Consider the following 21,126-nt stretch of genomic DNA (forward strand, 5'->3'; position numbering starts at 1 on the left):
AGGGCTTCATATGACGTCCTCCCAGAATGCACCCTCCGCACGGCCCTAGCGGCACGCACCCGGTGCTGTCTGTGATTTCTGTGTGCTTTGGACACAGCTGATCACATGACATGGTAAAAGGTCACTCACAGCAGCCTTTTGTCCTGTGATCAGCTGTGTCCAATCACGGCTGACCGCTATGTAAATACACTGTTCAAAAATATTAAAGGAACACTTAGAAAACACATCAGATCTCAATGGGGAAAAATTGCATGCTGGATATCTATACGGATATGGACTGGGTAATGTTTTGGGAATGTAGGGATGGCCCATCGTTTGATGGAAATGAAAAGGATCAACCTACAGAGGAGTGAATTCAAAGACATCCGAAAATCAAAGTGAAAAAGTTATGCAGCAGGCTAGTCCATTTTGCTGAAATTTCATTGCAGCAACTAAAAATGGTACTCAGTAGTTCGTATAGCCCCCACGTGCTTGTAAGCATGCCTGACAAGATCGGGGCATGCTCCTAATGAGACGTGGTGTCCTGGGGTATTTCCTCCCAAATCTGGACCAGGGCATCACTGAGCTCCTGGACAGTCTAAGGTGCAACCTGGTGGCGTCGGATGGACCGAAACATGATATACCAGAGGTGTTCTATTGGATTTAGTTTAGGTGAGCTTGGAGGCCATTCAATGGTATGAATTCCTTCATCCTCCAGGAACTGCCTGCATACTTTCGCTACATGAGACCGGGCATTGTCGTGCACGAGGAGGAACCCAGGACTGACTGCACCAGCGTAAGGTCTGACAATGGGTCCAAGGATTTCATCCTGATACCTAATGGCAGTCAGGGTGCCATTATCTAGCCTGTAGAGGTCTGTGCATCCCTCCATGGATATGCCTCCCCAGACCATCACTGACCCACCACCAAAATGGTCTTCTGAAGGATGTTACAGGCAGCATAACCTTCTCCAAGGCTTCTCCAGGCCCTTTTCACGATAATCAGTGCCCTGATTATCAGTGCAGTCCCAAAAGTGCCCAACAGAGCTGTCCATCGGTGCCCAGCAGTGCTGCCCATCAGTGCCTAGCAATGCTGCCCATCATTGCTGCCAAATTTTGCGCATTAGTGCTGCCAGTCAGTGCTGCCAGTCAGTGCCCTTCAGTGCTACCTAGTAGTGCCCTTCAGTGCTGCCTATCAGTTCCTATCAGCGCCACATATCAGTGCAGCATCATCAGTGCCTCCTCCTCAATGTCCACTGGTGCCGCCTCATCAGAGCAGCCTATCAGTGCCCATCAGTGCTACCTATCAATGCAGCCTCATCAGCGCACATCAGTGAAGGAGAAAATTTACCTGTTTGCAAAATGTTATAATAGAAACAAAAGAAAACCTTTTTTTTCCAAAATGTTCGCTCTTTTTTCGTTTATAATGCAAAAACTAAAAAAAGGTGATCAAATACCATCAAACAAAAGCTCTATTTGTTTGAAAAAAATTATAAAAATTTCATATAGGTACAATGTTGCATTACCGCGCAATTGTCATTCAAAGTGCAACAGAGCTGAAAATTGAAGATTGACCTGGGCAGGAAGGGGGTAAAAGTGCCCGGTAGTCAAGTGGTTAATCACTGCAGTTTTCATCCGAAAATACAAAACAAATACAACATAATACATTACATCACTTACAAATTTTTATTCTGTTGTACAAGAATATTTGTAAGTTTAGTAACCTCTTCATTTTAGATATAAGACTAGAATGAAAAAAAAACGGACAACCATTTGTTTCATATTCTCATCATGTGTACGGGGCTTTAGGCCAGTCCTAGAAAGAGTTCATCAGAAACGGGGGAGAGCTATAATTAATAAATAAGCCTGACCTCCTGTACTTTCTTCTAGGTGTAGGTGTGGTACCAGGTTTGGTCATACCCAGAGTCTGTATGGTATTGGCAGTGGCAGGAGCAGGGAGGAACAATAGTGCCTACCAGGGGCGTATTTACTGTGAGGCAAACAAGGCATTTGCCTAGGGCGGAATTTTTCAGAGGGGTGGCACCTCTCCCACAGCAGAAGTGACACAGGACGTGGCAGTGCACACGAGAGCTGATATCTGCAGGGCACACACATCCAGATCACAGCCCACAGAGAGGAAGCGCTGAGTGGCCGGATGAGGAAGGAGCCTCCACTGATCAGAGTGATCTGAGTGTTGGGACTCAAAACAGCCGGCACTCAGCTCTGCTCATTGTGTGTGCAGTGGTGTTGCTATGGGGAGGTAGACCAAAGCAGGGTCCATTGGTAGGGGCACCAGAGCAAACACCACACCATCGACACTGATCGGCAGCTCTGTCCCCGGCTGGCTACCAGCAGAGCGCACTGAAGCCGCCTCCCTCTCCTCCGCTGTCTACATGTACACAGGAGGAGGAGAGACACCGCTGTGCATGTCTGTGCTAATCTGAGGTCTGTACCAATTTTCTTATATTGTTCCTGGGCAGAGGAGGGGGACAGAGTGACTAGGGGGGGGAGTTAAAAAAAATGACTGATTGGGGGGTTCAAGAGGATATATGCTGGGGGGGGGGCACCTTGGGAGGGGAGTGGATCTATGCTAGAAGTTGGTTTTGGATTTGAAATCCGAACTCACACAAGAGCACAAGCCCTCTCCCCTCCCAAAGTGCCCCCCCCAGCACATATCCCACCCCCCACCTCCCTACTAGCACAAGTGGAGGGGGGTCTCTACTGAGAGAAGGGGGTCTATAGTGATGGAAAAGGGTCTGTACTTAGTGGGAGGGAGGTCTATACTGAGGGAGGGGGATCTATACTTAGTGGGGAATGAGGTCTGTACTCAGGAAGGGGAGGTCTGTACTGAGGGGGGTCTATACCTGGTGGGGAGGGGGGTCTATACTTGGTGGAGAGGGGGTCTGTACTGGGGGAGGGGGGGTGTCTATACTTGGTGGAGAGCAGGGGCGTATTTAGCACGAGGCGGCATTTTTCTGGGGGATGATAGCACTGGGCAGGGAAGTGGGGGGAGGGGGTGTCAGCAGCTGACGATTTTTGTGTTGCCTAGGGCAGCACAACACCTAAATACACCACTGGTGCCTACTGGACACCACTGTTTTTTTTTACCCCTGCTGGGTTCTCATGTTGTCCCCCATTTCCCACTGGGTATTATTATTCTTTCCCACCCCATACTGGGCACTGTTGTTCAACACCACACCTTGCTGGGCAATACTTTTCCCCCCACCTCATTCATCACGGACAAGGAGCATTTTTTCCTCCAATTGACCATCAATATTAGGCAACTTGTCCTGCTATCACACCAGGAATTCTTTCTCCCTGACCATCAACACTGAGAATTTCTTCCTCCCAATAATCCCAGGGCATATTTTTCTTCACAGGGACCACTGATTTTAAGGCACCCCCATCACTGACTACAGGGCTTTTTTTCACAGTTAGGACTGGGACCTTTTTTCATCCCACTGACCAGCAAAGTAGCCTCCCTAGCGGTCTGATTATGTCAGTATTTCTGTGCTCAAAGCGGTACATTTTTTTGCATGGAAATATGTATTTTTTTATTGTAGGCCTGTAATTTTTAGGAATAACTCACTGAAATCTGTCCGAACAAGAGTCTAGTAAAAATCCCGGGTAGGATAAAATTTGAAACACAAAATCATAAATTATAATTTAATAAAAATTCATAAATAATAATAATACATTTAATTCAATAATATAATCAAACCAAAAACACTGAAATTTGAAATATAGCGCCAAGTTCGCACATCACTAGCAAAGTCACAAAATCGTTTTCCGTGTCTGATGACGAATTTCTCCACGAATCATTATCACTCAATTCTGCAATTGGTTCTAATTTACTATCGCTGTTCTCTAGCTGGTCTAAAACCAATTTTGACCTAAAGGGACGCTTTTTGGAAGCCATGGACGTTTCTCAGTTTCTAGGCAGAAAGAACAGTAAAAATGCAGGCAGGGCACAGGACAAAGCACTAGGGACAAAATGTATGTGAAATGCTTTGATACAGTAATGTTTTACTATGTGATTTTAGTGTATTTAGTGAACGTCACTTTTTCACATTTTTAAATTTCCCGCCGTTCCGTCCCTGTACGTCCTGACGACGCAGGGAACGGAATCCAGAAGACGGATGACGGCATCGTCCAGAGGACATTGCCGGGGACACTGCAGGGGGGACATCGCGGGAGCGCAGGACAAGGTAAGTGATGAAGAGATCCCAGAGCAGCACTGCAGGGTATTACCGCTTGTGGTGCTGAAACTTTACCTCGAGCTACACTCGGAAATGCCTCCAGGGAGGTTAAGAGGCCATATCATACATTCTCCTTACTGCTGCACTTTACACTGAGGAGTTGATTTACTAAAGGCAAAGAGTCTGTGCACTGCAAGTGCAGTTGCTCTGGATCTGAGGGGAAGCTCTGAAATTAAGGGATGCGTAGCTGATTTCTATCATCCAGTCGTGTGCAATCAAAAATGCTGTTTTTGTATTTTCCTTGCATGTAATTGGGTATTCTTTGCAAAGTGAATCTTTATCTCATTTACTAAGCTCTGAAGCAACTGCACCTGCAGTGCACAGTATATTTGCTATTAGTAAATCAACCCCAATGCATGTTGTACATTGTATTTTCCTGACTGCTAAACTCTGTGCCATGTAGTAGTTGTATGTTACATTGTCCTGAGTGCTACATGAAAAGCTTTCTCTGAATGGACAAGGTGTAGGGCGTGATGTCACTCTACCTCTCCACTTCATCCAATCAGGGAAGACCTTGGATTCCTTAAGTGGGCAACCTCCTGTGTTCAGTAAGCAGCATGGCAGCAGCTCAAGACAGAGCCCAGAAGCTAGTGGAGATCATTGTAGTAGTGCTGCTAATCAGTAATGTATTTAGCCACGCCACCCCCCCCCCTTGCCTACTTTCCTGCCTGCTCGCTCGCCCACCCCAACCCCCCCTCTTCCCAAGAGAGAAGGAGAGAGGAAGAGTGACAAACCGTCATACCTTTCCTGAAGTCTGCTCTTCTGCCCAGCCCTGGTGCTCCTTGGAAAACTCAGGAACCTGTGCAGAACAACCAGTGTCCCCTTTTCCGGGGGGCAGCGCTGCCCCCAAAAAATGTCACCCACAGCAAACGCCTTGTTTGCCATGCGGGAAAATATGCCCTGCTGCTAATACAATCAACACAGGTATTTTTAATTACCAGTTAAATTTTTTTCCTAATGCACTGAATGGTATGTAACTACATTATTGCGTAGCAATAACGTATGGAATCTTTTCCAACGGCTCTTGAACTACAAATTCCATCATGCCATGTAAGTCAGCAGACACAGAGCGTTGTTCTTGAACTTCACCTTCTTAAAATATCCTGATGGTTGAATGAGAAAAAGTAGAAGGGATGTGGAGTGGAGTATGTAGAAGCAGCCAGTCAGTCACTGTGCTGCCAGGAATAAGGCTTAACTTTTGAGCCAAGTTCCCCGCATATTTGTCGGAGGTAGTGGAAAAAATAAGCATTCATTAGCTTGTAACAATTAAGCCAGTTGGGCAGCAATCTCATTACTGTAGTATATCAAAAAAAAAGAAAAAAAAAAAAACAAGCAAGAGTGAAATGGAATTCACATCAGTCAGCAGAGCAAGAACCATGAAGAAAATGCATGTGTTACACAAATCTCTTTTAAGTATGCCAATGACAACAATTTTATATACTTAGGACAGCTTGTGGTCTAGATGAAGTCACCAGAATCGCACAACTAATTTCCTAGGGCCGTTTCCAAAAAAGAATTTCAAAAGTTTCAGCTTTCAAGTAGGTCAAATAACTGTTTGTTGTCAATGTCATTTAATCATTTGACCAGCTGGAGGAAAATAATCTTTTTTGAAGGATTCTTACACATATGCCAAAGCCCCTGGTAAAACAAAGGTAGATTTTTGTAGATACAAAAAGAAATTGGACATTGGGAGAAGAGAGAGAGAAAGTTATTATCGGGACTGCAGAGGCAACGGAGAACAGACACTCTATGTTCAATATAACTTAAACTAACGGAAGGGAAGTTCAAAACGAACCTTATCAGAAAGTATTGTTTTACCAAAAAGGTAGCTTATGGTTGGAGCAGACATCCAGTAGAAGCAGTAGGTCAGTCAGCAGGTAATGAATTTGAACTTGCTTGTGATAAACATAGGTCTATACCAGGGGCGGACTGACAACTCATGGGGCCCCTGGGCAATAGGGGATCATGGGGCCCTTGTGTCCTTGCCCAAACTCAAAAAAGCCTATGAAAAAGGTACCAGGGGCATCTCATGGGGCCCCCTACTGACCCCGGGCCCTCGGGCAGTGCCCGAGTTTCCAAATGGTCAGTCAGCCCCTGGTCTATACAAAGACAAAAAGATTAAAAACAAACAAAGAAGGACGGGATCGATAGACATTTGGTCTTTTTCTGCAGTCAGTCTTCTGGTTGCTATTGTGCCTGGTCAATGCATTATTTCTTGATTCAGTGCCCATCTTTGAATGCTATCGCATCCTCTGTAATTAAAAAAAGATACTATGTGCAATAGGTTGTGATCCTGTCACAATCTTTTTTTAATCTGGCTTCCACTCCATCTAAGATCATCATCACTGAGCCATTCTCCAACAGGCTCACTTAAAGTAGAGGTCCAGTCAATTCCTATCTAATCTTAAACCTGATCCCACCCCCTATACTAACTAGCCTGCAGAGAAAAGATGTGAATACTTACCTACTCCCTGGGCACTCTATCCAGTTAAGGTGGTCAGCTCCCAGCGCCACCTTCAGGGTGGAGGAGGGACAGCTACCAATAGGTACATCTATGGGTGACTTCACTGCATAGGCATTGCAGCTGTTGTCGGCGGTCTCTCCTCTTCACTAAAGCCGGCTGCTGGGGAAATCATGTGACCGGATCAGAGCATCCTTAGATTATGTAAGTATACACATCTTTCCCCTACAGGCTAGTTAGTATAGGGCAGGGGTAGGCAACCTGTGGCTCTCTAGCTGTTGTGGAACTACATTTCCCATGAGGCATTGCAACATTACAAAACTGACAGTTACAGCTATGACTTGCAGAGGCATGATGGAACTTGTAGTCCTGCAACAGCTGGAGAGCCGCAGGTTGCCTACCCCTGGTATAGGGCTTAGAATGGGAGTGGGAGCAGGTTTAAATTTAGGATTTGACTGAACTTCAACTTTAAGGTATTGGACTCTATAAAATATTCTGGAGACCTTGTCTCACTACCCTTGCTGGGTTTAGTGAGATGCCCTATGTATCCACCTGGACAGGAGACTCCTAAAAGATATACAGGGGTTGGACAAAAATATGGAAACACTATATGATTTTCAGGTGTGAAAGTGACGACATGTTTCACTTTGAAAGCGGAAGTGATGTAACATTCTTTTGTGATGAGGCACCTAGCTAACAGGTGGGAAGCCTCACTTTCGTCATTTACTCTGTGCACTGCTAGTAATACGGAGTCATGTCACAGCTTATTAAGTTTCAAAGAGGACATATTATTGGTGTCTACTTAGCTGGTGCCTCTATGACTGTTTGTGACTGTCAATGTATTTGCTGTATCACAAGGTACAGTAGGTTCAAAGGTTATGACGGCATATACAGTTTTCATGAAAACGTAGTCTGATAAGCATAAGCGCAGTCAACAATCTCAACTGACTGAAGGAGACAAAAAGACATTGTGCAGGATTGTGACCCAAAATAAGAAAACAACTGCTGCAAAAGTGACTACAGAGCTCAATCTGTCTTCCAAAGCTTGTGTTCACAAACACTGTGCAGAGATAACTCCAAAACATTCACGGGTGAGCTGCAATTGCCAAACCACTAGTTACCAAAATTAATGCTCAGAAAAAGAGAGAGTGGTGCAACACCCATAAATCATGGACTATCGATCAATGGAAGACATTAGTATGATCCAATGAATCGATCTTCACACTGTTCCCAACCACTGGACATGTTTACATGTGGCGAACACCGTCCCAAACTTATGGCAAGGACTGACAACAGTAAAGTGATGGCGCAATCATTGTTTGGGCAGTCATATCTTGGTATTTTGCAGGCCCTGTCATCACCTTGAAAGGTAGAGTCACTTCCAGTGTCTATGTACAAATGTTGGCCAACCATCTCCAGAAGACAGCTCCATTTACCAAGTCGATAATGCTCCAATTCACACAGATGGTGTTGTCAAATTGTGGTTTTACGAGCATGCAGATGAAGTCTTGCACCTTCCCTGGGTGCCGCAGTCAGCAGGACTCAATATCATAGAGCCACTGTGGTCAATTTTGGAGAACAAAGTTAGGCACGTTTTCTGCCTCCGGCATCTCTGCAATATCTGGAATGATTTTTGCATGAAGAGTTGTAGCAGATTTCATTATCCCCCATCAAAAACTTATATTTGTCAATTCCCAGGAGAATTCAAGCTGTCTTGGATGCCAAAGGTGGTCCAATACCATATTATGAAACAATTTTGCTCTTTTACTTGGTGTTTCTATAATTTTATCCAATTCCTGTAAATGATAGACTCAAAAGGGCTTTGCAGATACCTCTCCTTACCACTGAGAAAAACATGACACGCTTACTCAGGAACTTTTCTGATACATATGCTGAAGCTACATTATGTTATTAGGCTGCTTCTCTTTTATCTAATACTGAAACCCTGCTAGTTCTCATTGGTTTTGAGAGTAAACTCCAAACTGCTTTCCATTCTCCTAGACTCATCTCTCTCATACAAGCATTTCTATGCTCCTCCAAGAAATCTCCCAAAGGTGACATGTTATGTTGGTAAAAATAATTGAATGCAACTATCTCAGGTCTGAGGATTGGGGGAAATCTGATCTTCCAAGACTGAGAACTCTTTAAATATTCTGGATCCATGAAAATCTTATAAAGTTCTATTTTGTTGGCATCTAACGTGTGCTCATAAATTCTAAGTATGTCCCTAATTATTTATCCCTTTGCTTCTGAGGCTATGGACAAGAGGGAGCTCATATATATATATATATATATATATATATATATATATATATATATGCTACATATGTGGTGGTCATGTTCCAAAGCCAGAAGGCTCAGGGTTAGGCTTTGTTCATTGATACACACTATATGGATTTGTAACCTGTTCAGAGACCTTATTAAAGCCCCCCTAAATAAATCAATTCAGAATATCTATCATAACACAACAAAAATGATCATGCTTATATTTATTATTTATTTATTACAAGTATTTATACAGCACCGACAATTTGCACGCACTGTACATACAGTCACATAAGTCCCTGCCCTCAAGGAGCTTACAATCTAAGGTCCCTAACTCATATTCATACATACACATACTAGGGCCAATTTAGACAGGAGCTAATTAACCTCCCAGCATGTCTTTGGAGTGTGGGTTTCAATACCACAACAGTCAAATCATGCAAACCATAGCTAAATAAGGAAAATCACTCGCACTCAGCTACCAAGAGGTTAAAACATGAATAAATGGCACAATGGTCAGCAAACATTTACCAGCTATCTCAAAAGATGAACATGAGAAATTTCTACAAATTTGGAGTCCAAAAATAGCTTACTCACAATGTAACGGTAGAGCCCTAAGTTTATGATAAAGACCAGAAGGCTGACTAACCCCCAGAGATAGGGCATTCCTCCTCCCATCCTTCTAAACATACCACCCCTTCCACCATCCCTTTCCCTGCATGCTATAACCCTATTGAATTTTCCATAGTTTTTTCCATTATTCTCTATCCATCTTCTGCTTTCCTTTCACTTTAGACAGGTAAAGCAGATAAAATAAATTATAATACTCAAGCTATCCAGAGACCTTTTAGAATCCTTCCTATTCCTACCTTGCTAAATACCTAAAGTGGAGCTACTCTGCATCTGAGCACCACAAACCAAAAGCACGATTTATTTAATTTTTCATATTCCAAGCAATCTCCCCCATCCATCCATGTCTCCATGTTTTATCTGGCTTAGAAAAACACCCCTCTAGCATTTCTGGTCGTGGCCATCTTAAATAAGGGCAGATGATTCATGCAGTATTTAGTTATTGAAATCCATCTGCCCTTAGCTCAGGCATGCAGGCAGGAGGGTGTGTTTAGGTCAGAAAGCCTCTTCACCTTCCTTGAAGACTCCTGGGGTGTATGACATCAGTTGCCTAGGCATAGAAACCAGAAAGTAACTAAAGAAATTAAAAAACAAAGTTTGAAACAAGTAAATAAAACATATCTTCTTGTGTATTTACTAATACTAGCAGCATAAGGAATAAAAAGTCAGTGTTGATTGAGAGAGTGAAGTCCCACTTTAAGCAGTATCAAAATTCAGATTAATATATATCATAGTTTTCATACAAATGCCACTGGATTTCCCACCCAACAATGTTAATCTCCTTCTGTGTCATTTGGGAAAGGTCAATATTTATTTTGATACTCCATAATTGATGTGTGGACCTGTTATTGATATTTTATTGTTAACATGAGTATGTGTATATATTTATCTATATTAATAATCTTGCATTGTCAAAACTTTAAAAGAAACAGAGTGAACAGAATTTAAAAAATCGTACCAGTGACCAAGATGTGCAGACCCCTAAAAATATGTGCCTGTCAGGTAGGTTACAGTGTATAAAGTACATGACCCAAACTATTTTTTTAGTTTTAGATAGGATAGTGAAGTGTTTGAACTCTTGTCAAATTTGTATTGCTGTCTGTGTCCCTGCTATGTTGATTCACCTCCTCTATTTTTCATGGTGTCCATTGTCACTGTGATGGAAATTCACAATTTTACACTTGTCACCAAAACAATTGGAGATGAGAGTACACTCATACCAATTACTGTACATCTATCTAAGAAGAGAACTAAACTTCCCTCCCTTTGGAGAGGTTTCCTCTCATTTCTTGTTGTATCCCCAGGACAGAAAGAGCATGGAAATACATAAAAAGTATAATTGGCTGGGGTTTCTTTTTTCTGTTATCCAAAAGTTTAAAAGAAAAGCTTTGGTTATACACGTTAACTTTCCAGCATCTGTTTTAAAGAACACTCCAGCAATGAGAGACTAATTTAATAGAAACTAAAGCAGGGTTTAAAGTTGTTCTAAAGTTAAAACCTTTTTTGTACCTTAATGCATTCCCTGAATAGCACTTGCTGCGTGCCCCCCACCCCCTAAACACTTACCTGAATCCTGTATTGATCAAGTGCTGTGCCCAGCTGCAGCTGGTCTCTCGTCTCTTCCTGCTCATGGTGTTTGCTGAGGGCAGCTTCTGCCACTGTCTGTAAAATCCTGTGAGGAGGAAGCAGAGGGCAGGGCCAAGCTGCACTGTTTGTATCTAGGGATGCACACTGCCTGGCTCAGGAGTGTGCCCGCACGTGTTCCCCCATAGCAAGAGGCATACTATGGGGGCACACACGGAAAAGGAGGAGCAGAGAGTGCCGGTTGCCAGAAGAGGAGGCAGGGGGCTGTAAGCGGGTAAATATAACAGGTTTATTATTTGAATTTAAAAATACCTTTACAACCACTTTAAATTATCCAGAACCCTGCATTCATGAGCTGCTGCTTAAACGTCACCCCAATCCACTGATCACCACTTAAGCTACACTATACTGCCAAAAGTATTGGGACACCCCTCCAATTCATTGGATTCAGGTGTTTCCATCACCTTCATGGCCACATGTATATAAAATCAAGCACCTAGGCATGCAGACTGCTTCTACAAACATTTATAAAAGAATGGGTCACTCTCAGGAGCTCAGTGAATTCAAGTGTGGTACCATGATAGTTTGCCACCTGTGCAATAAGTCCATCAATGAAATTTCCTTGTTACTAAATATTCCACGGTCAACTGTTAGTGGTATTATAACAAAGTGGAAGCAACTGGGAACAACAGAAACTCAGCTATGAAGTTGTAGGCCACGTAAAATGACAGAGTGGGGTCACCGCATGCTGAAGTGCACAGTGCGCATAAGTCACCAACTGTCTGCAGAGTCAATAGCTAAGGATCTCCAAACTTCTTTCATATGTAGCCTTCAGATTAGCACAACAACAGTGCATAGAGACCTTCATGGAATGGGTTTCCATGGCTGAGCAGCTGCATCCAAGCCTTACATCACCAAGTGCAATGCCAAGTGTTGCAAGCAGCAGTGTAAAGCACGCCACCACTGGACTCTAGAGCAGTAGAGACGTGTTCTCTGGAGTGACAAATCACTCTTCTCTGTCTGGCAATCTGATGGACGTGTCTGGGCCCGGCAGTTGCCAGGAGAACAGTACTTGCCTGACTGCATTGTGCCAAGTGTAAAGTTTGGTGGAGGGGGGATTATGGTTTGGGGTTGTTTTGCAGGGGTTGGGCTTTGCCCCCTTAGTTCCAGTGAAGGTAACTCTTAAGGTGTCAGCATACCAAGACATTTTGGACAATTTCATGCTCCCAACTTTGTGGGAACAGTTTGGGGATGGCCCCTTCCTGTTCCAACATGACTGTGCACCAGTGCGCAAAGCAAGATCCATAAAGACATTGGTGAGCGAGTTTGGGGCGGAGTCCTGGCCCCAACCTGATAGAACACCTTTGGGATGAATTAGAGTGGAGACTACAAGATGGGTCTTCTCATCTGACATTAGTGCCTGACCTAAATGTACTTCTTGAAGAATGGTTAAACATTCCCATAGACACATTCCTAAACCTTGTGGACAGCCTTCCCAGAAGAGTTGAAACTGTTAAAGCTGCAAAAGGTGGGCCAACTCAATATTGAACCCTATGGACTATGACTGGGATGCCATTAAAGTTCATGTGCATGTAAAGACAGGTGTCCCAATACTTTTGGCAATATAGCCTATGTGGAGTTTAGTGGCAGTGGCAGTGCTTTCTTACTAATCATCTGCTTTCTACTCGAAGCCTGTCAAAAAAAAAAAAATTATATGGAGCTGAGAACATGGGTTTGAAAAGTGCACATTAAGAAGGCCTGTATAAGCTAATGGCTGTAATATAATTAATGGGTTTAATTTAGATACGAGTGGGTGTTCTCTTATTTGATTCAAGTTTTCATGTTATAAGTTGCCTTTGTTTTTCATGCACAATGCAATTATAAATCATGTTTGCTTTATCACTCCACTGAAGCATGACTTAAAGTGAACTAATTAAGTGCTGGGCAGCGATGTGATTCCATACTTTCTAATTATGTACATCACAATCAAAGACTAATAAAGGTCATTATATTGACAATGCGTTTTTTTTTTTTTTTTGGAAAGGGATAAAGAGCATGCACACTGTACGTGTGCTTTAAGCAGCAAATACTGTTGACAATGAATAGATTGGTGGTGACTATTAATGCATTGATTTTTCAGCAAATATACATAAAAGATAGTAATAAGTAAAAGATAGTAAAATAAACATAAAAGATAGTAGTGTTGTCTATGGCTGACCTTACTGTACAGTGTCAGGCCATTGTGATATCAGACGGCTCTTTCTAGGGCCAGAGTGCACAGACTAGGTTCTAGCTTCTAACAGTATGTTGTAATGAAAGTCTCATATGCACTTCATCCACTAGAAAGGAAGGGCTGGATAATCTAGCGCTGCATCTGGAGGATAAGTGGTGATGTAAAGTTTGTGAATGCATATTTATACTCAAGGATGCCATGCCTTCTCGAATGACATAGCAGCTTTGCTGCAGATGTCTCCAGCTTTTAAGACTGCTAATAATTTGCTGCATAAATCATACAGATGACGGTATGCATATCCCGTATCAATCTACTTATACTGAAATGGATAATTTATTCCCAGGATCTAATTAGGTTTGACTCCATGTGATACAATATCTGCACATAGTTTGAATTTCAGGAAAATTGTTTTAGTATACAAACATTCATCAACTTGGACATTTAAACTATTAACACATTTTACAAAAATTTCAGCTTCTGAAGAGATTTCCTTAAAAAAAGAAAAAATATAAAAGAGCAAATTTGTTTTCCTGCAACCAAAGGCTGAAAATCACTAGATTCTCCATCAACAAAGCCATGATGCATGATGCTGGGAGCCATCCATGCCAGCAGAACACGATGATTACTGCTATCTCCTCCTATGACCGGCTTTAGCTATTTTTTTAGAAATGGCCCAGGTGCAAATAAAAATCAGCTCAGGCTGCAAAACTCACTTTCAAACTTGAGCTGTCTCCTACAGTAATCTATTTCATTATGTCCTCAGTCTTCTGGTTTTATTAACAAACAGTATAAGTCAACATGGAAGATTGAGGACTATTACTGTATAGAGTGTCATACTGCTTATTAGATGTTTCTTCTTTGCAATATGGTAACCTGGATTATTCTCTATAACACTATACAGAATAAGTGACAGTTAAGACATTCCTTGCAAAAGGAAATTTATTTTTGGTGAGATACTCCTTTGGGCTCATTGCTTTCAAAAAGGATGGAGTAACTATGGACACCTATGCATTCATGTTGTGGTAACATGTGAACCGAACATTACATTTTAAAAAACAATAAACTAAATAAATAAATGTGAACCATATCATACAAATAATGTGATTTCAACTTGAAATGCAGCAAAATTCATGCAAAATTCATCCTTAAAGCTTTCCTCAATACAACACTGGGGTTACTCAGCAAGTTATAATGAAAGCTGACTCTCCTATACAGAAATTAGTTTGAGACTGGATATAGAGAAACAAACAGCAATTTCTTCAGAACAGAGAAAATCATGAAACTGCAAAAATTTTTGTAAAAATCTTTGCATGTACATAGTATACATTTTACTCAAAGAAGATGTTTTTTTCTTAACAAAACTGGAGTTAAACCTTAGGTATGTTTACATGCAATAGGGCAGACAAAGGCCACAGAGGGTTCTACACTAAATACAGGCAAGGGAGTCTCTACTATCATTGTTAAAATGTTAAACCACAATATATGAAAATAAAGGGGTGTATTTATGAAGAAATTGGCTTCGAAATTTTTTCTGTGAAAAAATATGTATATATGTCAGATTTGATGGGTGATTCTTCCACAATTTTCTAGCCAGATTCACCCTATGTATTATAAAATATTTGCAGGGCTAATATTGCTAGATCGAACCTTGCCATGGTGAATCTTGATAGTATGAGTATATGCATTTGTATGGGGTTGTGAATTTTATTAACCGCTTGCCGACTGCCCTATAGCAGATATACTGCTACAGGGCGGCACAGGTGCGCAAAATAACGTATATATACATGATTTTTCATCTCCGGGTAGGGGGCCCTATCTGCGTTGCCATTTGCAGCCACAGCTGTCAATCACCAAGTCCCGGGCCAGTGATCATTCGCCTGCACCCGGTGATCGCCGCCATTTGTAAATGCTATAACTTTCAGGTAGACCAATTAATTTACACGTATTGGGATTTTTTTTCAGCAAAGACATGTAGCAGAATACATTTTGGCCTAAATTTATGCCGAAATTTGATTTTCAAAATTGTTTTACTGAACATGTTTAATAGCAAAAAGTAAAAAATATAGTTTTTTTCTCAAAATTGTCAGTCTTTTTTTTTTGTAGCGCAAAAAATAAAAAACACATAGGTGATCAAAAGCTCAATACGTGGGAAAAAAAGGACGTAAATTTCATTTGGGTGCAGCGTTGCATGACCGCGCAATTGTAAGTTAAAGTAACACAGCACCCTAACGCCCTGGCCTGGTCAGGAAGGAAGGGTAAATCCTCAGGAGTGGTTAAATAACAAGAATCCATTCATCCGCTGATGAAGGCTGTCCATGGTATTGAACTTGATTATAAACACAGAGTTTCAACCCCTTGCATAGCAATTGCTGGTAGAATATCTTTAATAAAATAAAAAAATATGGATTGGCCAAAATGGGGTAAAATGTATCAGTAGGGCAAAGGTCAAGTTCCCGTTCAATTAATTACTGTACAATTAAATCACAAAGAAAAAAAATATCACCTGCCCAACTAAGCATTTAAAATAACAACAAATATATGCGTTATTTAAAGGACATCTAAACTGAAGGAAATATAGAGGCTGCCATTGCTGACATCCTACTGAAAAAAGCAGTTACCTGGCTGACCCTGGCTTTTGAGCCACTGCTGTAAAACATTAATAAAGCATTAATAAATAAATATGTGTTGCAGGTCAGTCACTCAGAATATTAATACCAATGTATAAGCATGACAGCCAGGTAATATGCATGTTCAGAAGGAAAGGTCAGTAGTAGTTGACTCAGTAGTTCTCCCAGTACAAGTTTACTTTAACTATAAAGTGCAATGATCATGTGCACAGTGCAGTAGTAAATGGTGTCCAATGATATGTCACATTACATGAGCAAAAAAAGATGCATTTGTATTAGTTGCAATGGCTTACTGCACTTGCATATAGGCTTTTACAGACTTTTTTTTTTTAAATAGTTTTTCAAATGGCTAGGCGCATCCATATAAATAAAAAGCTGGTCTGGACCAGGGGCGGACTGACCATTTGGAAACTCGGGCACTGCCCGAGGGCCCGGGGTCAGTAGGGGGCCCCATGAGCAACCCATAATCCTACAGAAATCACAAACTAGAACAACAAACGTGGAGTGGATTTCTGAAGATTTGGTCTACATATATTCTTAAACAAGATTAGACGTTGAAGCCAGTCAACGTGAGAGAAGTAGGAGGCAGAGAGGCTTATAGGGACAGTTTACCCGCTCTGTATCATTACAGAAAGAACTAAAAAAGAAAGGGCGTATTCTACCAGCAGTATGGTCATAGGTATATGGGCGCATATTGATTAAAATGTGAGTTCACAGAATAGTCCATCAACAAAAAAAGTGCAAATTCTCCAGTGACAATGAGGACCAGGCTGCATTGCTTTGGCAGAAAGAGTGTCAGTCAGGAATCTCTTATATGAAAGAATGTCTTAATGATATCAAGATGAAGTGTGCTACCCCTGACAGCCCTGCCACCCTGGAACCACAGAAAATGGTGACTATGCAGAAATCCAGTCCTGGATCTAAAGTAATGTGATCTAGATCTTTTTCTTGCCCCTTGCCCATTTCTGAGTCTTGCTAACTTAATATCTCCTGCCTAGGTACAGCTGCCATGTGTGATTACTGTATACTCATTTATCTATTTTTGCTGTTGTATGCAAACAATACAACCCACAACAGTAAAATCAGTCTGTATATGCAGTAAAGCATGCTTGGTATACTCACTGTGGAACCTAAAGGGTTAATCCTCTACAATGTGTAAAAAGCATGTTTCATTCTGCCTTCTCTGATCCTCCCCTTCTTTTTGCAGTCCCCAAGTCATCTGCTGATAGAAGAGAGCCTTGGGGGCAAGCTGCACATGCTCAGTTTTGTGTGTATTGCTAGAGTTTTTTTGGAGGGGAGAGTGCATGTGATCAGCACACAGCCAATCACCACTGTCCAGACAGAGGTCAGGTGTCTTGCAGCCTTATAGGACAATCAGGAGAGAATGAAAACTCCTCCTACCAGTGCTCTGCTGGATACTGATAGAGGTCACAAGGCTGCTCTAACTGCGGATGAGAAAAGGTATTTAGCAGTTTATATTTACTAAAACAAATGCATTTCCATGTTCTGTGTACTGTGGGAGACCAGATATAGTGAATGCAGGGAGAAAAAACAAACAGAGGGCGCACCAGCCTAGTACATTACCTTAAAAAATGTTTAATAAGAGATAAAAATAGGTATTGTACTCACAAACGACAGTAAAGTCAAAGGCATATCATGAAAGAACAGCTTTGTGAAAACAAATTACTGTCCACAATGGGGAGTGTAGACATCCAATAGGCTAACACGTTTCGAGGACCTTCCTCAGAGCCACATAGTGAATACAGGGTCCTGGGTTTAGTAACACTTTAAGTGGATCAATATGCATGAATAAGATCTGGACTACAACAGATCCAGCTCTGATCTTCTTAATAAACTATGGACGGGTGGAGTTTTAAATACCCATGTGTTTAGTGATGTACCAAAAGAGATGTCAATCAAGTTGTAAATATTTTCTTTCATATTCAGTCTGTAATCACAGTAATTAGGGCCTATTCATGCTATGCATTGTGGTTATATTTTACTGTGTTACCACAATGTTCATTTTGAATTGCACCTACAAAACACCCCACATGGCCGATGCATTTATGTGCACTACAACACACAGATGTGATCTACCCCAACAAAAAGTACATATCTGTTATATAGACATTGTTATGATTGGTCAGCCCATTTAAAATGAATGGGGTGTCAGTGCAGTGCATATAATGTGTGACATACCGCACATTAGCAAGTGGGTGGTAATGCACAATCTACACGGATCCCTAGGTAAACAAAAAATGTAAATGTAACCCTTCTTCCCATATTTCCCTCCTTTACAGCTCACTGCAAACTCCTTTTTCTAGTACCTGCGATAAAACACAGAAAAGCAATCACATGCTTGTCTGTTTAAAAGGGCAGTGTCATGTGACTAGAAATGTATAGTATTGTGAAGAACACCAAAATATAGGCTGCTCAGTGGTCTATGTCATATACAACGCTGGCTGAGCTCTACAAATCAAAGTGTGACAAGAACTGATGTCAAATACAGTGAAGAAAATCAAAGTCCTCCAGTCATTCATCGCTAAGCCTGCTTAAACTGTCAAAAATGGACTTCTTACCTCTCTCTCCTTTAGCTTCATGGCGAGAACTAACTGATGCCTGTGGTTAGTAAGTGCCTCCCGAAAGTTTCCTTTGGAAAAGAATGCAGATCCTAGATTCCCATAGGCACGGCACTCTCCAGTCTGGTCACCTGGATTGCATCAATACAATACATATTAAAAACTAGCCAATATTCCAAATGTCCATTATATTGTTCACTCTCTCACTCTGAACTCAATTAGCTAGCTGTATCCAAATAGAAATGACACAACACAGACATGTAGTAGTGCAGCTGCTGCTACATAGTGACAGAATAAGCTGGTGACATAATAGCAATCTCATTGTATTTGCAGGAAATAGCAACGTAACAGGTGGATGATGTTTTAGCTGCTTCATGCAGTAATAATAGCCACGTATTCTCCATATGTTTCATAATTAGGCGTATGTTAGCTTGCTTAAGAGAAACATTAAAACCATACACAAGATATACCAGTACTGCTTGACCTGAAGAAGAGAGGGGAACTATTGAACACTTGTCCAGAAACATGAACTATTACCGTAGTACAAATAAAAAGTATCACATTATTCAACTGCATTGTAGTGTTACCTAGTAATAAGTAAACAATTCTGTACCAGTTCTGATCCGGATCTTTTTTTTTTTTTTTTTTATTCTTCCATTTAGAAGGAACATTTTCCAAAGTAACAAGGTGGCTGCCATTACTGGTGTCAACAATGGAAGCTTCCATATTTCTCTAAGGAAAGGCTTACTCTAAATTTAAAGCAGGGGCAGACTGGCCATTTGGAAACTCGGGCACTGCCCGAGGGCCCGGGGTCAGTAGGGGGCCCCATGAGATGCCCCTGCTACCGTTTTCATAGGCATTTTTGAGTTTGGGCCCCATGATCCCCTATTGCCCAGGGGCCCCATGAGTTTTCAGTCCGCCCATGATTTAAAGCAATACTGAATAATGTTTGGTAGTTGAAACACTAGCTTGATAAAGGTGTTTGCTGGCAGGTAAAGTGGAACTTTATCCATAACAATTTGATACAAAATAATATTCTTTATCAAGGAACATACACTCCACAATAATAATTATGCTACTACAAATAGTGTGTTCTGTAAATTGCCTTCTGCATTGTTCCTGTTTCCTCTTGTTGGAGGCTGCCATTTTGCTGAAGCCAAGAGTCCTAAGCACCACTAAATCTTTAGGCTGGCATCTGGGAGGCTTTCTGCTTTTTGCTGCATTTATTGTTTTCTTCAATCTATCTTTATCATACCACAGATGCATGTGATGTCACGCCATGATGTCACGCCACTTCACACATGTGCGGTAGATGCCAGATGGTCATTTTAGGAGCCCAGTCTAGTCAGGCATGCCAAACAAATTCAAGCCTACCTCTGAAGCAGCCGGTTGTATCGGCAAAACCGGTCAGGAAGGGCCTTCTCCACACTCCCCGGTCTCTCAGATACATTTGCCTTGATGCCTACAGCATGATAAGTACCATCAATCTTATTTTGACCTTGCTCTGAACTTTTCTACCCTTAGCCACTTCAAGTCCAGACACTTTCACCCCCTTCCTGTCCAGGCCAATTTTCATCTTTCAGTGCTATCACACTTTGTATGACAATTGCACGATCATGCAACACTGTACCCATATGAATTTTTTTAAATTTTTTCGAGACAGGTAAAACTTTATTTTGGTGGTATTTATTCACCACTGGGATTTTTATTATTTTTGCTATGTAAATGAAAATGTCCAAAATGTTTGAAAAAAAGTTTTTTTTTTTAATAAAATTTTGCAAATAAATAATATTTCATCATAAATCTTGGCCAAAATGTATTCCGTTATCTTTTTAGTTAAAAAAAAAATAACCCAAATTAGTTTATAACCAAAAATTATAATTTTTAAACTTTTTTTTTTACATTTTTATATTATTTATGTTTTTTTTTCACATACTGTCACCCTAGCAGTACAGTGTCACCATGGTCAGAAGTGACATCTTCCTGACTACTCTGCATGTGATCACTGATTGGCCAGTCAGTGATGACATGATTGGGACCTCGCACAGAGGTCCCGTATGACGATCGGTGTTCCACTGTGTCCAGTGGACACAGCAGGCACTGGATCACGGTGCTGCGTGCTCTCAAGGAGCGTGCACAAGCAGGAGGCGGGGAGGCCGTTTACAAATGGCCACCCGCCCCTGCACTGCCACCGTCCTTCTGTTTATATGCAATGGCCGGACGGGAGGTGGTTAAAGAACCTCTTCATCATCATACACTAAGGGACTACTCCTTTCACTCTAAATGAATATGCCACTCTGTTGATACTTGGGCCAGACTTTATTCACACAAATGTATGAGAGAGGTCACTACTCTGCATGCAAATCTTCCCCTTAATTGTAGCTTAGATCTGCTGGGTGCCAGAGGGATGTGAAGATGCTATTTATACAAGATAACTAAATAAATTGTGGCCAAGATTTATGAAGAAAAACTATTTGCAAAATTTTATAAGAAAAACACTTTTTTTCAAA

The 21,126-nt window shown here is 41.4% G+C and overlaps 1 protein-coding gene across 2 annotated transcripts in view; it reads right to left on the reverse strand.

Moving 5' to 3' along the window:
* The window catches only part of TTC28 (tetratricopeptide repeat domain 28), a 670,967-nt gene that overhangs the window by 421,328 nt on the left and 228,513 nt on the right, over window positions 1–21,126 (reverse strand). For both annotated transcript variants that reach the window (XM_089692516.1, XM_089692515.1), the window contains exon 4: window positions 18,617–18,747. In XM_089692516.1, the coding sequence (XP_089548642.1) occupies window positions 18,617–18,747 (131 nt within the window). The remainder of the gene's footprint in view (window positions 1–18,616; window positions 18,748–21,126) is intronic.

Source organism: Staurois parvus, unplaced genomic scaffold (assembly GCF_062004578.1).
Source record: "Staurois parvus isolate SC_StPar_1 unplaced genomic scaffold, SC_StPar_1.0 ptg000589l, whole genome shotgun sequence".
In the NCBI taxonomy this organism is placed as follows: Eukaryota; Metazoa; Chordata; class Amphibia; order Anura; family Ranidae; genus Staurois; species Staurois parvus.